Source organism: Camellia sinensis, chromosome 8 (genome assembly GCF_055761805.1).
Source record: "Camellia sinensis isolate YWXY chromosome 8, ASM5576180v1, whole genome shotgun sequence".
Classification (NCBI taxonomy): Eukaryota; Viridiplantae; Streptophyta; class Magnoliopsida; order Ericales; family Theaceae; genus Camellia; species Camellia sinensis.
The window spans coordinates 92,701,368-92,720,617 of NC_138968.1; the positions used below are offsets into that span (position 1 = coordinate 92,701,368).

General features: G+C 35.8%; 1 protein-coding gene across 7 annotated transcripts; it reads right to left on the minus strand.

Moving 5' to 3' along the window:
* Positions 1–11,593: 11,593 nt before the first annotated feature.
* Positions 11,594–18,768, minus strand: LOC114274670 (putative protein phosphatase 2C 38). 7 transcript variants are annotated; one of them, XM_082883041.1, is made up of 7 exons: positions 18,513–18,765; positions 18,278–18,302; positions 17,813–18,163; positions 16,430–16,797; positions 15,160–15,396; positions 14,350–14,588; positions 11,594–11,836 (listed from the first exon to the last, which is right to left on the minus strand). In XM_082883041.1, the coding sequence occupies exons 3-6, from the start codon at positions 18,141–18,143 to the stop codon at positions 14,358–14,360; spliced, it is 1,167 nt and encodes a 388-aa protein (XP_082739167.1). In that variant the 5' UTR covers positions 18,144–18,163; positions 18,278–18,302; positions 18,513–18,765; the 3' UTR covers positions 11,594–11,836; positions 14,350–14,357. The 7 variants fall into 7 exon arrangements, with proteins under 7 accessions (XP_082739167.1, XP_082739164.1, XP_082739165.1 ...); XM_082883038.1 differs by having other exon boundaries at positions 16,430–16,812; positions 18,513–18,760; XM_028216645.2 differs by lacking the exon at positions 11,594–11,836 and adding an exon at positions 13,274–13,525 and having other exon boundaries at positions 16,430–16,812; positions 18,513–18,761.
* Between the last annotated feature and the right edge of the window lie 482 nt (positions 18,769–19,250).

A 19,250-nucleotide genomic window follows, 5' to 3' on the forward strand; every position in this document is an offset into this window, starting at 1 on the left:
AATTTTAATTTTTTAATTTATAATTATAAAAATATAATAATTAAATATGAAAAATAATTAAAAAATTTATGAATGATAATTAAAAAAATAATTATAATTAAAAATACACATGAGAATGTATATTGTAAGATAAATTGATACAAGATAAATTGATAAAAAGAGAATAAATTGTAGAGAGAAATTGTGTATCTCTTTTATTATATATTTTGTATCTGTGTTGTTAACTCCTTTATATGGAGGAGAGGTTACATAATTTGGAGGAGCCATTGAGGAGCAGCTTATCGAAAGTGGCCGAAAGGCTTCCAGAAAGGAAACACTAATGATGAGAGCAAGCAATCGCTAATCTATTATAATGCTAACATATTATAATAACCTATTATATAATATTATACACTAACATATGAATAACATATTATAATAGGATAGGTTATTATATAATATTAACAGCCCCCCTCAAACTCAAGGAGGATAGACACTAACCAACTTGAGTTTGAAGAGAGTAACAAAACATGAAAATAAAATAGGATAGGAGACACTGTATGGTCGTGTCGAACCGTTGTTGAAGACACGGTATGGTCGTGTCACACCGCTGGAGAAGACACTGTATGGTCGTGTCGGATCGTTGTGGCAGATAATGTCTGGACAGTTTACGAGGTCATGCGGGACCGATGTAGAAGCTAACCAGAATCAATGTCGGGACAGTTTATGGGGTCATGCCGGACCGTTGTAGAAACTGACCGGAATCAATGTCGGGACAGTTTACGGGGTCATGCCGGACCGGTGTAGAAGAATTTGGTGGTGCACCAAGGTGGCGACTTAAGGAGTGCGCCATGGGGTGGCTTGGGTGGTTCCCATGGTGTGCAACCATGCTCACCATGATACATGATATATGTATAACCCCCCCTCAAACTCAAATAGGTGTGAAGATAGAAACCTATTTGAGGTTGAAACAAAGGGAGTGATAAAGCTGACTGTTGTAGAAGACATTGTATGAGTGTGTAGATAGGCTGCCCAAAAGATATACATGTAGATAGATATATCGCGCCCTCAAAAGGCGCGCCCAATCTATCAAAAGGCGTGTCATCAAAAGGCGTGCCCAATTCATAAAAAGGTGTGCCGGACATTATGGCGATGCGCGTGATTGGCATGCGCGCCCATGTTGTCGTCTAGCGCCGAGCGGCGCACGATACGCGTGGCTGCCTTGGCTATTTAACCAAAACTGAGGCGGAGGCTGTGCAAACGAGTCTGAAACCTCTGAACATTGGCATTCTGAAACACTCTGTAAACATTCTGTAACCAACCCTTCTCTTCTGTAACTGTAGAAATTTAATGTATAAAGAAAAATAGAGAATTGTATTATTGATTGATGTTTGTAATTGTTGAATTATTGAATGCTACAATGATTCCTATATATAGAAGAGTAGGTGGTAGTAGGTGGTAGATGGAGTAGGTAAAGTGGAGGTGGTAGGTGGAGTAGGTGAAGTGGAGGTGGTAGTGGTGTAGTGGGTTTAGTGGAGTAGGTGAGGTGGTAGTGGTGTAGTGGGTTAGGTTTAGTGGAGTAGGTGAGGTGGTAGTGGTGTAGTGGGTTAGGTTTAGTGGGTGAAGTAGGTGATAGGTTTTAACAGCCCCCCGCAAACTCAAGGGGGATAGGAACTAACCAACTTGAGTTTGGAGAGAGTAACAAAACAAGAAAATACATAAAAAATAAAAGAGGATAGGAGACACTGTATGGTCGTGTCAGACCGTTGTAGAAGACCGATGTAGAAGACACTGGCTCGTGTCGGACCGATGTAGAAGACAGTTTATGGGGTCATGTCGGACCGTTGTAGAAAACAGTTTACGGAGTCTTGCTGGACCCTTGTAGAAACTAACCGGAATCAATGTCGGGACAGTTTACAGAGTCTTGTCGGACCCATAAAGGAGCTAACCGGAATCAATGTAGGGACAGTTTACAGAGTCTTGTCGGACCCATGAAGAAGCTAACCGGAATCAATGTCGGGACAGTTTACAGAGTCTTGTCGGACCCATGAAGGAGCTAACCGGAATCAATGTCGGGACAGTTTACAGAGTCTTGTCGGACCCCTAAAAAGTCGCACCCTCAAAAGGTGTGTCCAATCTTTCAAAAGGCGTGCCATCAAAAGGCGCCCTCAAAAGGCGCGCCCACTTCATCAAAAGTCGTGCCCGACAGAAAGCGTCGAGCCATCAAAAGGTGAGCCGGAGACGCGGCGAGGCACGTGAGCGACAGAGTGGCGTGTCGGCCGCGTCGTCAGTGTCGATATAAACCAATGCGGAGGCTGTGCTTGAGGCAGAAGCGAAGACAAAAAAACCTGGGAAAAAACTTCTGAAAAACTCTTCATTTTCTGAGAGAGATATTCGTTTTTCTGAGAGATTGCCTCTAAGAGCTGCAAATCTTGAAACACTCCCCTTCCGAACATTATCAGTCTGAAATTGCTATTTCGCTGAAACACTCAGCAACCCAAAAAACATGGCCTCTTCTTCCCGTTCAGCTACCCAGAATATGGCCTCTTCATCTCGTGGTCTACTCACTCTCTTTCCCGACCTCAACGAGTCAACAAGAGAGATAACTGGTGCGGAGGCCCGTGAACCTCAACCAAACACCTCTGGTTTTGCTCCGTTGAACTTTCCGATGCGGTCGGTGGAGCAAAGAATGGCAGTGCAGTCGGATGTGGAGGCCAATCAGTATACATTGAAGTCATGTGTGGAAACCATGACTGCGGTTACAAATTTGTCGAACCAGCTGCAGAGTAGGACAAATGAGGTGCAGCAGTTAAACGCCCAACTGGCTCTGCTCCAACGCATGTATAAGGATGCGCGAGCAGAGTTAAGTGTGCTAAAGGCGGAAAATAAGGAGCTGAAGCGGAAGGCCACCGTGATGTTCCGATTCGGAGGTCCACCATATGCTGTAGTGGAGGAGCAGGGAGGAGTGAACGTGCTCGGCGGCGTGGAAAACACGGAGGCAGCACCATCAAGGGCCGCCCAGGACGGAGGCAAGAAGAAAAGACCGGCGGCATAGGTGAAGAAGTGAGGGCGGTGGGTGGCCGACTGCAGAAAAGAAAACAAATCTGTGGGTGTTGTTTGTTGTTTTTTTGTTTCTTTTTTTGTTTTTTTTGTTTTTTTTTTGGTGTAAAATTGTGATCGGGGTTGATCCCTGAAATGAATAAAGCAAGTGTGTTTGGCAAACTCGAATGGTAGGTGTGGTAATGCAGAAAAATCAACTGGAATGAATTTTTTTTTTTTTTTTTGTGAAAAATAATAATAATAATAATAATAATAATAATAATAATAATAACAATAATAATAATAATAATAATATTGGTATCATGGAGTGGGCGGTGGTACAAAAATATTGTGTAGAAAAAGAGGAAAGATGAGAGAGAGAGAGAGAGAGAGATTGGTGGCCATAGTTCTGATTGAAGTCAGCTAGTCCAAGATAATCATCAAACTGCCACTGTGGAATACTTCCAGCTGTGGATCCTCCAGCCAATGGCAACTTACTTGGTTGAAAATCCCCAACCCCAGCAACTTGGACAGGTGATACTTTGTTATACTGACCAGTCAACAGCATTGGGGTACCCTTTCTAGACACAGAACGAGATTCTGTTTCTGAGATTTTCTCACTAGATTGTGCCTTCCCTGAGGAAGCAGACACACCAGGTTCAGTGGGTTCAAGCCCTACTTTCACTCCTGTAAGTAGAAATCTCCGATGACCAGACACAAAGGTATTTGCTGTGTGTATGGCAACATCACATTTCCGACACAGTAAAGCTCTATCCTCGAGACAAAAGAAATAGCCAACTGTCTCCTGACAGATGTCACATTTGGGCATGGGAGAGGAAGAAGCAGAGAGAGAAACCCTGGTTCAGATGAGATCTATCAATAGTGGTGAGAGAGAGGTATGTGTTGGAGGTTTCAATTGGTTGAGGTCTGGCGGGCGGTTAAGGCAAAGTTGCCGCCCGCCAGAAGGCGAAGAGCACCAAGAGCTTAACCTATAGCTCTGATACCATGTAGAAATTTAATGTATAAAGAAAAATAGAGAATTGTATTATTGATTGATATTTGTAATTGTTGAATTATTGAATGCTACAATGATTCCTATATATAGAAGAGTAGGTGGTAGTAGGTGGTAGATGGAGTAGGTAAAGTGGAGGTGGTAGGTGGAGTAGGTGAAGTGGAGGTGGTAGTGGTGTAGTGGGTTTAGTGGAGTAGGTGAGGTGGTAGTGGTGTAGTGGGTTAGGTTTAGTGGAGTAGGTGAGGTGGTAGTGGTGTAGTGGGTTAGGTTTAGTGGGTGAAGTAGGTGATAGGTTTTAACAGTAAACAACCCTTCTCTGAAACACTCAGCAACCCATAACATGGCCTCCTCTTCTTCTCGTCCAGCTACCCAGAACATGGCCTCCGCTTCCCGTGGTCTGCTCACGCTCTTTCCAGAACTGAACGAGTCCACAAGAGAAATAACTGGTGCGGTGGCCAGTGAACCTCAACCAAACACCTCTGGTTTTGCTCCGTTGAATTTTCCGATGCGGTCGGTAGAGCAAAAAATGGCGGTGCAAACGGATATTGAGGCCAATTAGTATACTTTGAAGTCATGTGTGGAGACCATGATTGCGGTCACAAACTTGTCGCATCGGCTTCAGAGTAGGACAAATGAAGTGCAGCAGTTAAACGCCCAACTGGCTCTGCTCCAACGCATGTATAAGGATGCGCGAGCAGAGATAAGTGTGCTAAAGGCGGAAAATAATGAGCTGAAGCGGAAGGCCACCGTGATGTTCCGATTTGGAGGTCCGCCATATGCGGCAGTGGAGGAGTATGAGGTAGTGAACAGGCTCGGCGGCGCGGGAAACACAGAGGCAGCACCGTCAAGGGCCGCGCACGACGGAGGCAAGAAGAAAAGACCGGCGGAAGAGGCGAAGAAGTGAGGTCGGTGGGTGGCCATCTGCAGACAAGAAAACAAATCTTTTGTTGTGGTGATGGTGTTTTTTTTTTTTTTGTTTTTTTTTTTGTTTTTTGTTTTATGTTGTTTGTTGTTGTTGTTGTTGTTGTTGTTGTTTTTTTTTTTTTTTTTTTTTTGGTGTAAAATGTGGATCGGGGTGAACCCCCACATGAATAAAAGAGTGTGTGTGGATGTTTGGTGTTGGTTTTTTTTTTTTTTTTTTTTTTTGTTGTTTTTTGTTGTTTTGACAAAGAAGAGTAAATAAATAAATAAATAAAAAGAAAAGAAAAGAAGAGAAGCACCCGGTGGAAATATATATAAAAAAAAAAAGAAGTGTAGTGGGTATGAATGTGAAAGATGGTTTGGTGGGAGAGATGATTATGGTTTCAAAAAGGAGAGAAAAAAAGAAATAAATAAATAAAGAAAGAAAAGAAAAAGAAGAATGGTTGTCTATCAATAATAAAAGAAAGGATACGATGATAGATTGTTGTCTGAGTGGGTACATGATAGAGAGTATTTAAATGATAAGAATAATTATTTTAGGAGAGAGTGGGAGGAAGATAAGGAAAACAATAAAAAAGATAGAGAGTATTTAAATGATAAAAAAGATAACATAAATTAAAAATTAAAGGGGTTGAAAAAGTGTTGGGTCAAAAGTGGTGGCGAAAGTCACAGAAAAATTGATGAAAAATAAATAAAGAAGTGGGAATGGATGCAAAAGTGGACACTGCCAGTGGAAAAGAATAATAAAAAAAAGTTAGACCACTTGGGTGGGGGGCGCTTTTTTTTTTTTTTTGTTTAACTTGATTGAATAGTAACCACGTGATCGCCTACTGGAATGCCTTGGACTGCACACTGCAAGCATCAGAACCCATCAGCACAAAGTGCTGTGACCAATTTAACATAATCTGGCTGGTGCTTTGACCAATGCATGTGTTGTCCATAGAGAGAGCCAAGAGAGAGCTCATGGCCGTGGGTGTATGCATCTGTTGGGTGTCCCTCTTGTGTGTGTGTATCTCCCTCTGTTTTGACTGCCTTTGAGGAGTATCCAAACTTGATGGTGGTGGACTACACGATGCCTCAAATGGGAAAACAGGTTGTAGCATTTCTTGCATCAATGGAAATTATGGCTGAGCGATTTCCCGGGGCCTTCTCTGGATATTCCCTGGAGGTGACGGAGTCTCACCAAGCAAGCAAATTGGACACATCTGGAACTGCCAAGGCTATCGTTGCATGCTTTAAAAAGCTGGGAGTCTGCTTTGAATTGGATAAGATACAACGAATCCGCGATCCAAAGCAACAAATGGAGATAGTGGGTGTGCCAGAGGAGCATCTGTTTCGTCATGCATTCCATCTGTGAGGTGCCGAAAGAGAGAGAGGAAGAGGGTTTGACTGGGTGTGCCGAAAGAGAGAGAGGAAGAGGGTTTGACTGGGTGGCCCCCTCAAAGAGAGAGAGAAACCCGGGTCAAAATGCAACCCGAGAGAGAGATAAGAGAGAGAGTGTGGGTGTGGGTGTGGGTGTGGGTGAGGCTATCGGTGATGCTGGCCAGGTTGTGGAGTTGCAGTGGTGGTGGCTTGACAGTGGAGTAGTTGATGGTGTTGGTGGTGGTGAAGTGTTGTTGAAGAATTTGTTCGGCCATGGAGCAAAAGTGGTTGGCTCTGCAGTGAAGATAAGAGAGGGAGCTTTGAAGCAGATGAAGCTGATGCTGATGATGAAGATAAGCTGGTGGACAGCTGGGTTTGCAGCTCTCCTTGTATAGATTGCAATGGGGTGGCCTTGCTTGTGGGATCATAGCAGTCAACCAAAGGACTACAATACCCAGGAGACTGGCGAAACAACCAAGGCCAATAGTGAGGTAGCGACCCACATATGAATCAGAGATGAAAGCCCCAACAGAGGCAAGAAATTGGTAGCAGTTGACCACAGGAAGAGTAGACAGTGCTCCGATAACGAGGGCTGAGGTCCGGCAGGCGGCCAAGGCGAGGCTGCCGCCTGCCGGTGAAGCGAAATTACGAGGTTCTTAACCAAGCTCTGATACCATGTAAGATAAATTGATAGAAGATAAATTGATAAAAAGAGAATAAATTGTAGAGAGAAATTGTGTATCTCTTTTATTATATATTTTGTATCTGTGTTGTTTACTCCTTTATATAGAGGAGAGGTTACATAATTTGGAGGAGCCATTGAGGAACAGCTTATCGAAAGTGGCCGAAAGGCTTACAGAAAGGAAACACTAATGATGAAAGCAAGAAATCGCTAATCTATTATAATGCTAACATATTATAATAACCTATTATATAATATTATACACTAACATATGTATAACATATTATAATAGGATAGGTTATTATATAATATTAACATATATTAGACTTTCCTGATTAAACACGGGCTTCGCCTTCTCCATATTAATCGACATTTCTTTTGCGCAATTTCTTTGTAGAATATTGAGCCACGCCGGCCCTATTAAAATTGGGTGATGCTACCAGAAATTTTGATAAAATTTTAGTGTCTTTTAACATTTTGGTTAATTTTGAAAAGTACGTTAAAAATTAATTTTTTAATTTTTTTTAAAAAAAGTGTAAAAAAATAAAAAAGTGTTGTAATTCGAAAAAATTTAAAAAAGTTAAAAAGATGGTTTTTAATCTAATTGACAAAATAAACATTTTTATTAAAATTCTTACTTAAAAACACAAGTGTTTAAATTGTATTTGGGGGTCAATTACACTGACGTCACTTGAGATTTAGGAAAATAAAAATAATTACACCAATTTTTCTTTTAGTAAAGTTAAACGAACTAAAACTAATCTAGATGGTATGAAAATATAAAAATAAACAACTTAAAGTGTAATTTTTCATGTAAAAAAAATGTTAATATTATTTTTTCAGTTCTGATTTAAACGGAGTTCGTGTTGAGTAATCAGTGCAAGTTCCCAAGTTATAATCTCTAGTTCGGAACGAACAACATGATATTTTGGTGATCTCGACTTGAGCGTTGTCTTGGATTTGCAGGAGGATCTAAGGATTTTCATGTACCAAAAAAAAAAATTTTTTATTTTTTTATTTATATAACTAACAAATTATTAATGAAAATGGAACTAAATGTTATATGAATTAAAATTTCAAAAGAACTTAATTTAGCTATGTCAAAATTATAAAACTTACTGTGATTTATCTACATCTTAAAGGAGGCCAGTGTAATTTATCATTTTTTTATGGGAAATGATTTGTAGCCCTAAAAACCTCACCCCTAATCCCCCTAATTTCCATTTCTGGCAACTGTTTCCTTTTTTTTTTTTTTTTTTTACTTAATATGAAAATTAGGGGGATTAGGGGATGTTTTTTAGGGGATGTAGCATGACCCTTTTTTTATATACCATTGTACGTTTTTTATTTCTACTTTCTCACTTTATTCTCATACGCCACTATCGATTGCCATTGGCGACTAGTCAAAAAATGACTAACGCACGAAAAGTTGACGGTGGCAGCGATTGATATATAGGTGGATACATGGATAGATTGGTGGACAAATAGACAGATAAGTATAAGAAAAATAGTTTTTCAGATTGTCGTCCTTATGGACAAATCTATTTTGGAATTTTTAATTTAAACTTATGATCTGAGTGTCCTAATAATAATATGAAAATTTGTACTGACCTCTCTTAAAATTTTATAATTACAATGATATTTTTTTTAATAAGATTAAACGAACTAAAATTAAAAGACACAAGAATAAATAAATGTATATTAATGTAAAAAAGATGATAATTTTATTTTTCTATCCATATAACTAACAAAATATTTATGAAAATAGAATTATGTATTATATGAATTAAAAATATAAGAGAGTTCAATATAATTTTGTTAAAATTATAGGACTTACTATATTTTCTCTAAATTTCAAGGGAGTCCATGTAATTTACCTTAATAATAATGATATTTCGGCATTTGGTACATTTTTTTATTTTATTTATAACACTACTTATTATTATTTTTATTTTTGATAAATTACACTAACTTTTAAGATTTATTAAAAAGTACATCAAGTCCTACACTTTTAACATAATTATAATAATTTGCCCTATAATAATGGCAAAGTCAATAGATATTATAAGATTATATTTTGCCTTTCTCTATCATAATCAAGGCTACAAACAAGCTGAATTGAACTGAGTTTTAGTATGTTTAGATTTGTTTCATTAAGATTTTAATGAGTTCGAGTTTGAGCTCGAGTTCAATAAAAATTTAACAAACTAAGTTTGAACCAAATTGGCTTAGGCTTGATTCGAGCTTGAGCATGTTTACAATTCTTAACAAGTTAAAAAAATTATAAATTCATACTTGCGTATGACACTAAATTTACAATTGAAACTTTGATTATACAATTATATATACAATGTGATGTTTTGAAAAATTGGTAAAAAATTGATTTTTTGACTTTTTTGATGGCTTTTTGGCAAAAAAGCTGGCTTATTTGGCTAAAAAAGTTGACTTTTTTAGCTAAAAAAATTAAAAAGCCAAAAAGCTGACTTTTTTAGCCTCTTCCTAAAGTGTCCCAATATATATAACATACAAAAAAAAAAAGTCAATATTTTAAGAAAATAATAATATCTACCACCACGATAGTTAGCTATTATTTACAGTTACCTTTTTAAATTATATAAATAATACATTTATATTATTTTTTATACATATTTTTATATTCTTTAATATATGAATAATAAATATTAAACGAGTCCAGCTAATGAGTGTAGTTTTAGTATATTGGGTTTATTTATTAAGATTTTAACGAACTCGAGTTCGGATATAAAAAAAATTTAACGAATCAAGCTCGAACAAGTCTTTATCGAGCTGAATTCGAGCTTGTTCATGAGTGGCTCTATTCATTTGCAAACTTAATCATAATGGAATTACCATTATATCTTATTACACTGAACCAAATCAATGGAGTTGGTAAAAGTGGCATATTTATGTAAAAATTATAGGATTTGAAGTATTTCTTAAACGGGAAGGGGGGGGGGGGGGGGGTGGGGGTTTGGCCTTTGACCACCTCTCTTTTCCCTCATCTTCCCCATTTTTCTTTTGTTTTTTCTGCCTTTTGTGGTTTAATAAGCCTTGAGAGCTGTGTCTTCCCAATATCTTATTCCCTGTGAGGTGTTTTTCCTTTCATGGTGGAAGTTTTGTTGGTTTTCTCCTCTCTCCTTTCCGCTGATGTTGGATCTACTATGTTCCTCCTCCTTCGCCTCACGCCAAAGTTGACACCACCATACTGCCACCAAATTTGGCCCGCTTACATGGATTTAGTTGTTTTAGGACCGAGGTTGAGTTTTTTTTTTTTTCCTATTTTGTCTTTTTTTTTTTTTTTTCTGTGTGGTTATAACTTATGATTTGTCTCAGACATGCTTGTTCTATTGCCAAACTCTAATGATCGGTTTCTATTTCGCAGTACGAGAATAAGTATGAACTGTGCATCTGAATCTTTTCATATTTTTTTCCTTTGTGCTTCTAGCACTGATTTCTACTTTGTTTGATGTAAGTTTTATTTGTTGGATGGACTCTTTTGTAAATGCCATTTGATTTCCTTTAATGGAAATTTCTACTGATAAAAAAAAAAAAATATTTTTTTAAACATTAGAGAGGTCAGCGAAATTATCTTCTTTTACATATATATATATATATATATATAAATAAAATTTATGTTAGTATAGTTTCTATTTACCACTTGTGAAATAGAAATGAAATAAATACTTTGAAAACTCTATAAAAAATTTAGGTTACAAATATTATTTTTATTTTCTATTTTTCTTACTATCAATTTTCAACTTATAAAAAATGCACCAAACAAGCATTTTATGTAAAAGGTATGCTATGATAATGGATAGGCTCTTACATTGTCTCTTCGTGAGATCTACACATTTGTGAGAGAGAGAAAAAAGAAAAAGAAAAAAAAAGTAAACCATAGTGTTAACCTGTTATATAACCATTATACAGATTAACTTTGACCCAAAAAAGAAAAGAAAAAGAGAAGTGCTAGATTTAGAAGTATTATATTCATTCATCTCACCATAGTGTGAGTTATTTTATTTTATTTTTGAATGTGATTAAGATTGATATTTGTGATTTGAAAATAATTATAAATATTTAGATTTAACTAAAATAGTCTTAATAGAAATTTTGTAAAATATTATTATTAAATTCACCTATAATAATATAACAGGTATTAGGGTTTGTATCATAGTTGTTTAATTTACACAAATCAATAATTAACATGTAATAATCTATCTTTGTAAAATAAATTTAGAAATGAAATTTTACATGTCTCAATTTTTTTCCTAACTAAAAATGAGTTTAAAGGACTCTATTATCCGATTTTACAGAGGGTCAATGTCATTAAAAAAAATAGAGAATTATATATATATATATATATATATATATTTTGGAAAAGATTGGAGTGAATTTTATCTAAACAACTGTCACATCGGAGTTATCATTCTAAATAAAAATGAGACCCATCAATTTATTATTATTATTCTTATTTAAATATGATAGATCTTACTTGGCTAAAAGATATTTACAACGTAAACTTACCATTTTATTTTTCCTTTGATAGTAAGGACCTCAATAATTAGATGGGATTATTATAATTAAGGAAATTACTGAGAAACTATTCATTCATTAAATGTAAAAATTTATTTCAAACTATATATATATTGGAAAATTAATTACAAAATGATCCAAAAAATGGCTAAAAATGTCTTTTTGCATTGCCTTGTTGCTAGCGCTGCTCCATCTCCAAGACTGTCATCCCTCCTATGGCAGCAATGCCCCATCTGAAGCCTCTCATCTTCCACCTTTGGAACTTTCACAACCTTCTTAAAGTACTAATCCTGTTCAATAACAATTAATTTCAATATTACCCAAACTTGATAAGAAAGTACATAATTCCAATATTTTTAACTCTAACTACTTTATTTAACAAGAATTCCATAAGCTTTTATGATCACTATACAATGAAACTTTATTCAAGTTTGGTAATGTGTTAACAATAGAAAATGATTTTACCATCACACTTTTATTACATTTTTAACATTAACTAATGTGTATGGGTAATTTATTAGTGTTTACCTTTTATAATTAAGTTTCCAATATTTTGCTTGGGAATCTATACTATATATTAAGCAAAATGGGAGTTTTTAACCCCCAAGACTTGTGGGAGCTTCAATATCCCAATCTGAATTTTCTAAATTTTTTATTTAAAAAAAAAACTCAGCATTCATTGATTTGGTCAAAATCTCTGATCAGCATTTATTAACTTTTTTTAATCCACATGTCTTTTCACATGCCTGCATTTATTGATTTGGTCAAAATCCCTGATCAACATTTAAAATCCCCCATACAAATAATTATAGATATAGGCCGTGCATAGTTACTGCAGTAACATTTTTAATTTCTCTTATATACTATGGTTAGTGATATGATTGTTAAATTATTTTTATAAAAAATCTTAAAAAACATAATTCATATATTAAAAAAAATTTAAAACAAATATAAATATGTATAATTATCCCGTGTATAGCACGGGTGATAGGCTAGTAAATTTTAAATGTAATGGACTTAATTGTGAATATTTTCACACTCATTGTCTTAATTATAATAATTCCTAATTAGGTCAACTCTTAATCTTATAAAGATAAATGATATTTGGTTTGATGTTGTATGGGGCTTACAACACCAATTAATTAGGCAGCTTCTATTTAGACAACAAAATTCTTTCTTTACACCTCTCTTTTTACACTTTTTTTAATTAAAATTTTACCCATGTCTAGAGTACCACCAAAACCAAAACACTAACTATTCAAATCCTAATTACTCAACACACCGTTCCCATCTCCACCACCTTTACCGGCTTACCACCATTGCCATTGGCCTTCCAAGCTCGTCGCCGGTGCCAACCACCTTTACCAGCTTACCACGATTGCCGTTGGCCTTCCAAGCTCGTCCCCGGTGCCAACGTTCACCGTTTGTCCTTGCTACTTCTAAACCCCTTTCTCTTTCCCACAACCAACTCCTTCTCCTTCCTACCACCCTTCCCACATCATCTCTCATGTTCGATGCCCCAACCCCTGCTCTTTGCTACCTGACACCCCCTACCTTTCATTTCCTTCTGTGTTTCTAGCCCCTCCCCTCCGTTCGGTGGCCCTTCCTCCCTTCTCCACTGCAACCCCATCACCATTTTTCCACTGGTGACTCTTAAAAAATAGGTTGGGTCACAAGTCGGACTCCCCCTTCCCTCCAATATACCAAATATGAATTAAAAAAACAAGGAAAAGAAAGAAATGTCCTATTTCAAAGAATTTCAGAAATTGTAAATGATAGTACAAAATACAGGCACAAGCTGCTTTATCCACAAGCTGAAAACAAGTTGTGGAGGCTGAAAGTGAAATATTCCACTGATGTTCAAGTGTTCCACTTTCATTCTTCACACTAGAATAGGCATCTGTAATAATTCACTTGTTCTGATTGATTGAAATTGGATCTCATTCTTCCATTAGTCCTACTAATTCCCTTCTCCCATCCTGAACCAACCAACCAAAAAAAAGAAAATTAAAAAAAAAAGAAAGATATGCTAAACGCGCAAAACTAAAGCCCAGTTTGGTGCAGTTTATGGGGGCTTCTTTAGGCCTTTTTTTTTATTTTTTATTTTGAAAATTGGTACAACTTTTTCTAACAATTATAACTTATGAAACAAAAATAACTTGAATAAAGTGAAAAAAATTAAGATTATTAGGAAGTTCAGAGAGAAATGTTTTTAGCTTCTACTTTATGATTATCAGCTTTTTTTAGCTTAAAAGAAACTGCGCCACATAGGGCCTTAGAGAACTGATATGCATGATGCCATTGGGGGTTTAAAGTATTTGATGTGTAGTTCATGCTGCAGCACATCAAACCTGAAGGCAAGGAAAGTCCATATAGATCAAACAGCATACACATTCAGATGTATGGGAAATTCATATAGTTAACAGTGACCCAAATAGCAAATCATGAAGTTGAGTTCACAACAAAAAAAACTCAATTATTTGATAATTATGTCTAGTATACGAAACAATATATCCTCAAAATCTTAAAAGACTCATGTTCAATTACAATAATACTCTCAATAGTGCAACTGTGTAAAAAATGCATTTTTGTTCTCAATGGTAGCATTTTTCCAGTTTCATGTGCCGATCATGGTATAGTATCCCGACTCAATCATCAACTCTACCATCTATCATGGGATCAAAATGGTGTTATGGGAAAACTCCTATCCAATAAGCATCGGCTATACATAAATGTATATATATAATTTTGTTAAATATAAAATGAAAATGACCAAAAGAATTTAGGAACATAGGGTAAAAACCTCTTAAACTAAGTATTGGCTTCAGCAGAGACGCCCCCACTTCCTCTGATTGAAAACGAAGGCTCCCGGAATGAACTGCGACTAATCAGATGGCAGTCTAGAAACAAAACTATGACGGTGATATCATCATGAAAATGTCTTCTCACCCCTTGCCCAATCTTTTTCAGGTCTGAGTACCTCATTTCCCTTTTCTTTGCTGCTTCCCTTAGTGCTGCTTTGACGAGTCTCCTTGCAATACCCTGCACCCATATGGAAATATTAGTGTATATTCAAGCAACTTCAAGGATTAAATTCAGAACTTCGGGCCTGTATGGTGTAGCTTTTCTCAAGCTGAGTCAATAATCAAAAAGCATAAGCTAATGCACCCTTTTCCCAACTTCCAGATAATCAAAATCTTTCATTAAGCTATTTTATGAGCTATAAGCAAAAGCTGCATTAAACGTTCTGGCACAAATTCCCAAAATAAAAAAGCTATAAACGGCTCCGATAAGCTGCACCAAACCAGCCTTACAATACTATGAAACTATAATAAACCTTTACATCAGGCACTATTGAGGTAATTTTTACAAACCACTTGCTTTTCAGATTATCTAAAAAACAGTTTGGGAGTTACATTTGAGGCTAAGTACACCAATAACCACACAATCATCTGTAGCTTATTACGCAAAAGGCGTAAATAGAAATGGGACATAAGAAAGAGTTGCTGATAGCATTGAAAGTCATTAATTCTTGTTAATTAGAAGCACAGGCATCACAATAATGGCCAACATATATATAAAAGAAACTGAAAAATATAAATTGAAATCGTACATTACGTGGGCACTGGTGGACAATGTCAACTGCCTCTTGATTGCTAAGATGTTCCCACAATCCATCCGATGCAAATATAAGAAATTGATCTTCGGGGTGGAGCTTCTGTACTAGTATCGATGGTTCAGCTTTTAGGATTGGCTTATCAAAGGGTTCGGGCAGTCTAAACTTTGGCAGTAGAGGTTCTCTGTTGAACTCGGACTTCTTCAAATAGGCATCACCAATGGATCTTGAAACCTGCAAAAATGTGACACCTCTGTTAGCAGACTAAAAAACTGGCTATTTCTTCACAAAATTCTCTGTATTTTTTAAAGAACTTAATCAAACTCAACTCTCCCAAAATTCTCCATATTTTTTGAAAGAACTTAATCAAACTCAACTCTCCCATCAAGCTTACATAGTCTGGTTATATGTGTTATGTGTATGATGAAATTTTTTGAATAATTCAGTCTGAAAAAGCATGGAAGAGGGCTGCATTAACTTAAACACAGGAATGGTTTTTCTAATAGTCAGACTATGCCTTATGATGAAGGGGCGTGAAAGGATGGATCATCTGATCTTACTGTTACACTTGATGCTCAAATTTTAGAAGTTGAATGTATATAATATAATCCAAGTTTGAGTTTCCTGCAGTAGTTGCGCTCATGGAACCCCACAGAATATATTTCCCCAATTGAATGTGGTGAAGGTGAAATATAATTCAGAATATGTCATAATATGAAAACTGTTCATTAATCAAGACATTGATGAAAAAATTTAAATTGATTTGTCTAAATGCATGAAAGAAAGAAAAATTGTTATTTGTCCAAACTTTCAAATATATATATGAAAAAAAAATATTTTTATGCCCGGAAAAGTGAATGCTCAAATGATTGAATATGGCATCAGATAGAAAACTCAATGTAAAGGGGCATTTGGAAGCCATTAGTATTCATGAATAATTTGTAAATTAAAAATAATATACTATAAATTCATATCTCATATCCGTAATGAAAGATTCACATTTGAGCAAAAATATTCCTGTAAATATGGAGAGTATTTGGCATAGAGCAACACTATACATAATCTCATTTCTTACCCGATTTTCTCACTCTTAGACACAAGGCAAAACCCACATTAAAAAAATGCACATGAAACTCACTCACCTGCGTCTAGAGATGAGAAAATACAGTAAGAAATAGTACTACAAGTATATCCTTTGGCATAATGATCGCCAAAAAAAAAAAGGAAACAAGAAAAATCATGACTAAAATAATGCATAAGAAATCACCTGTATAATTCCCTTTACACGCCAAACCTTGTGCTTCAAGACTACAATCTGTGGGTCATCCGGATGCAATGAGTGCAACTCTTCTCTCACAGATTCCGAATTTGCATTGTGCTCAGATGATAATTGAACAGCTTTGATCTCTTTGAATGCCTTTTCAAGTCTTCCTAACACCACGCGAGAATCTCCTGCATTTGCAATGTATAGAGTTCCACTACAAATTATACCCACCAAACAACACGACCCCGCGGAGGCTATTTGTGGCTTACTCTGCCACTGCTTCTTTACAACAGAAAGGAATTCCTCTTCTGTTGCCAAAAATGCTCTGTTTATAACCATCTCTGACATTCCCTGATTCTCCGATGTCAATTCTGCATCATGAATAGCTGTCAAGTCAGTAACATAAGCATTAGCTATCTTCAAGACTTGTAAATTACAGGGGGAAAACAGGAGAGAGATAGAGAGAGAGAGAGAGAGAGAGAGAGAATAAATTATATGTTTGGCTTTCAAAATAAATTGGTCACTTTTCTAGTGGCTCATTTTGATGAATTACTATGGCCAACAGTCTAAGCTTAAATCTCAACCATCTAGGAGGCATTATCTTTTTATTTTATTTTCTTTTTCTATTTTTAATGCAATAATATTGAAAAATCCTTCAAAATTCCTGAAATCCTTGAACTAAATCTTTCCACCAACGCAGAACAAATGATTTGTTCAATAATATAAATGTATTGCCACACCGATTAGCAAATTTCCTTAAATATAATGCAGGACTCTCTGATGATGACAAATACTTTTTTTTCTTCCCTCTTTATAAAACATAGTAAAAGTCTTATTAAATATTCCCCAACTTGTACACACTAACCCAAAATCTGCTCTAAATCAAAGTTATTCCCCACAGAAACTAATATCAAAGCCCAATTTGATATTATGGACAAAATCATTGTGATCAGAATCTGCTCCAACTTACTAGAGCAGCTTTAGATTTGAAAGCTTCTAAATATCTACCTTTCCTTTTGCTTGCAAGCTTTTATCATAAATTCTCACTCCTGAAAGTCAGTCCCTATGGTCCAAATAAGAATACTGTTTTCTATGGAGCTCCAATGTGAGTGATAGAAGGCAGCTAACCAGATTGGCACAACAATTGCACCAATGTATAGGAATAAATTGCAAGAAATATCATTCTCAGTATAAAAATAAATTATTACAAATTCTCCTAAACTAAAACAAAAAGAGTATAATATCACAGTTAAAGAACAAATAGAATGCCAGTGATTTGTATCATACTACCAAATGACCAGATTGCTTTAATGGGAACTAGTCAAAAGTACAATAACAATATACAGGAAACCAAATAGTAATGTAGCAATCAGAAAAGAAACATACTCTTGATATTGTTGAAAAGATGATTATTAATGAAATGAGCAGCTTCTGCACCTCCATGGCCATCATAAATTCCGACAAATGTCCCTAGAGGACCCGACTCAACCGAGCTCATTGGCCCTGACTCAATTTGGCTTTGATCTTCCAATATATTGTTAGCTTGTATTACAGCCATTGAAAATTCCCCATTAACATGGTGTCCTGAATCTTTGTACCACCACAACCCATCAACCCGACCAAATGTGTCCCCCGCTTTACTGCTATATTTGCCTTCATTCGGCGGGGAAGGCCTCCAACAGGGGTATATAAATCTCTTTAATGTAGTTGTCACCATCACTCCTCACATATTATCACCTAAGCAATCCGGTAACCAAATCAATGTTTAAACAAATACCCAACCCTAGTTTTGACCCCTAATTTGACCTCAGTGTCCAAACACACATCACAATTTCCAAAATACAAGCTCACCTTACAGACTCCAGACACCATTAATCTGTACATATAGAAAACAACAACCCAATCAATAGCTAAGCCTAAAAATTTCATAATCAGAGCAATGTATGAAACAATAAAGCAGTTAATGGGTACCTGCAAAAATTGCAGATTTTGAGACCCAAAACAAAAAACCCAAATCAAATACAATCAAGTTCGGAGATTACATCTATAATATATAAATGGAGGAAAAGAAAGATTTGTGACATACCTTGGATATGGACATTGATACCTTGACAGCCCTTTGTGTACCCATCATTTGATTATTGAGACATGTTGGTTTTTTTGTCTGAAATAAAAGGAAAAAAATTGTCAAAGCAGATCTATGGGGAGAGATAGATATAGATGTAATTGATTTGTGTTCCTTGGTGCTGAAGAAAGAAGGAATTAAACATAGACAGAAGATAGACACCAAGTCTGAAAGGGCTGTTTGGCCCTTTTCTTGGCTTTTAACTCTTTGGGTTTTCAGTCTTTGTATTCCAAATTTATAATATTATAAATTTTCTTTTGGGAGGTTTTTTTGACCTTGACCAGTAACAACTAATTAACCACCCTTTTAGGCAACTTTTACTCATCTCTCCATCCCCTTAATTAGTAAAAACTTTTCCTTTTCATATTTTCACATTATACTTTTTTGCCTTTTGCTTCAAACTCCCCCTTGGATTCTCCTTCCTGTTCCTCATGGGGAAATTACATGTCAGTGCAGGTTTTAAAAACTGTTTACAAATCAATAATACATTTTAGAATAAATTATAAATACATATTTTAAATTTGCTTAAAATAAAAATTAACTCTTATAATTTTAAAAATTATATTTCGATTCTTCAAGTTGCTAATCGCATAGCAAATGACTTATTTTATTAATAAAGTCTTGCTAATAAGTGCCCCTGGGACATAAATAAAAGACTAAAAAATTAAAGAACACAAGACTCTCTTACTAAATTCAATG

Bases quoted from the DNA above. Each gene is read 5' to 3' on its own strand.
- LOC114274670 (XM_082883038.1), bottom strand. From the start codon at position 18,143: ATGGTGACAACTACATTAAAGAGATTTATATACCCCTGTTGGAGGCCT. The intron at 15,397-16,429 runs GTGATTTCTTAT...ACATTTTTGCAG, and splicing joins GTGTAAAGGGAATTATACAG to GTTTCAAGATCCATTGGTGA. The intron at 14,589-15,159 runs GTACGATTTCAA...ATATGGGTGCAG, and splicing joins TCCACCAGTGCCCACGTAAT to GGTATTGCAAGGAGACTCGT.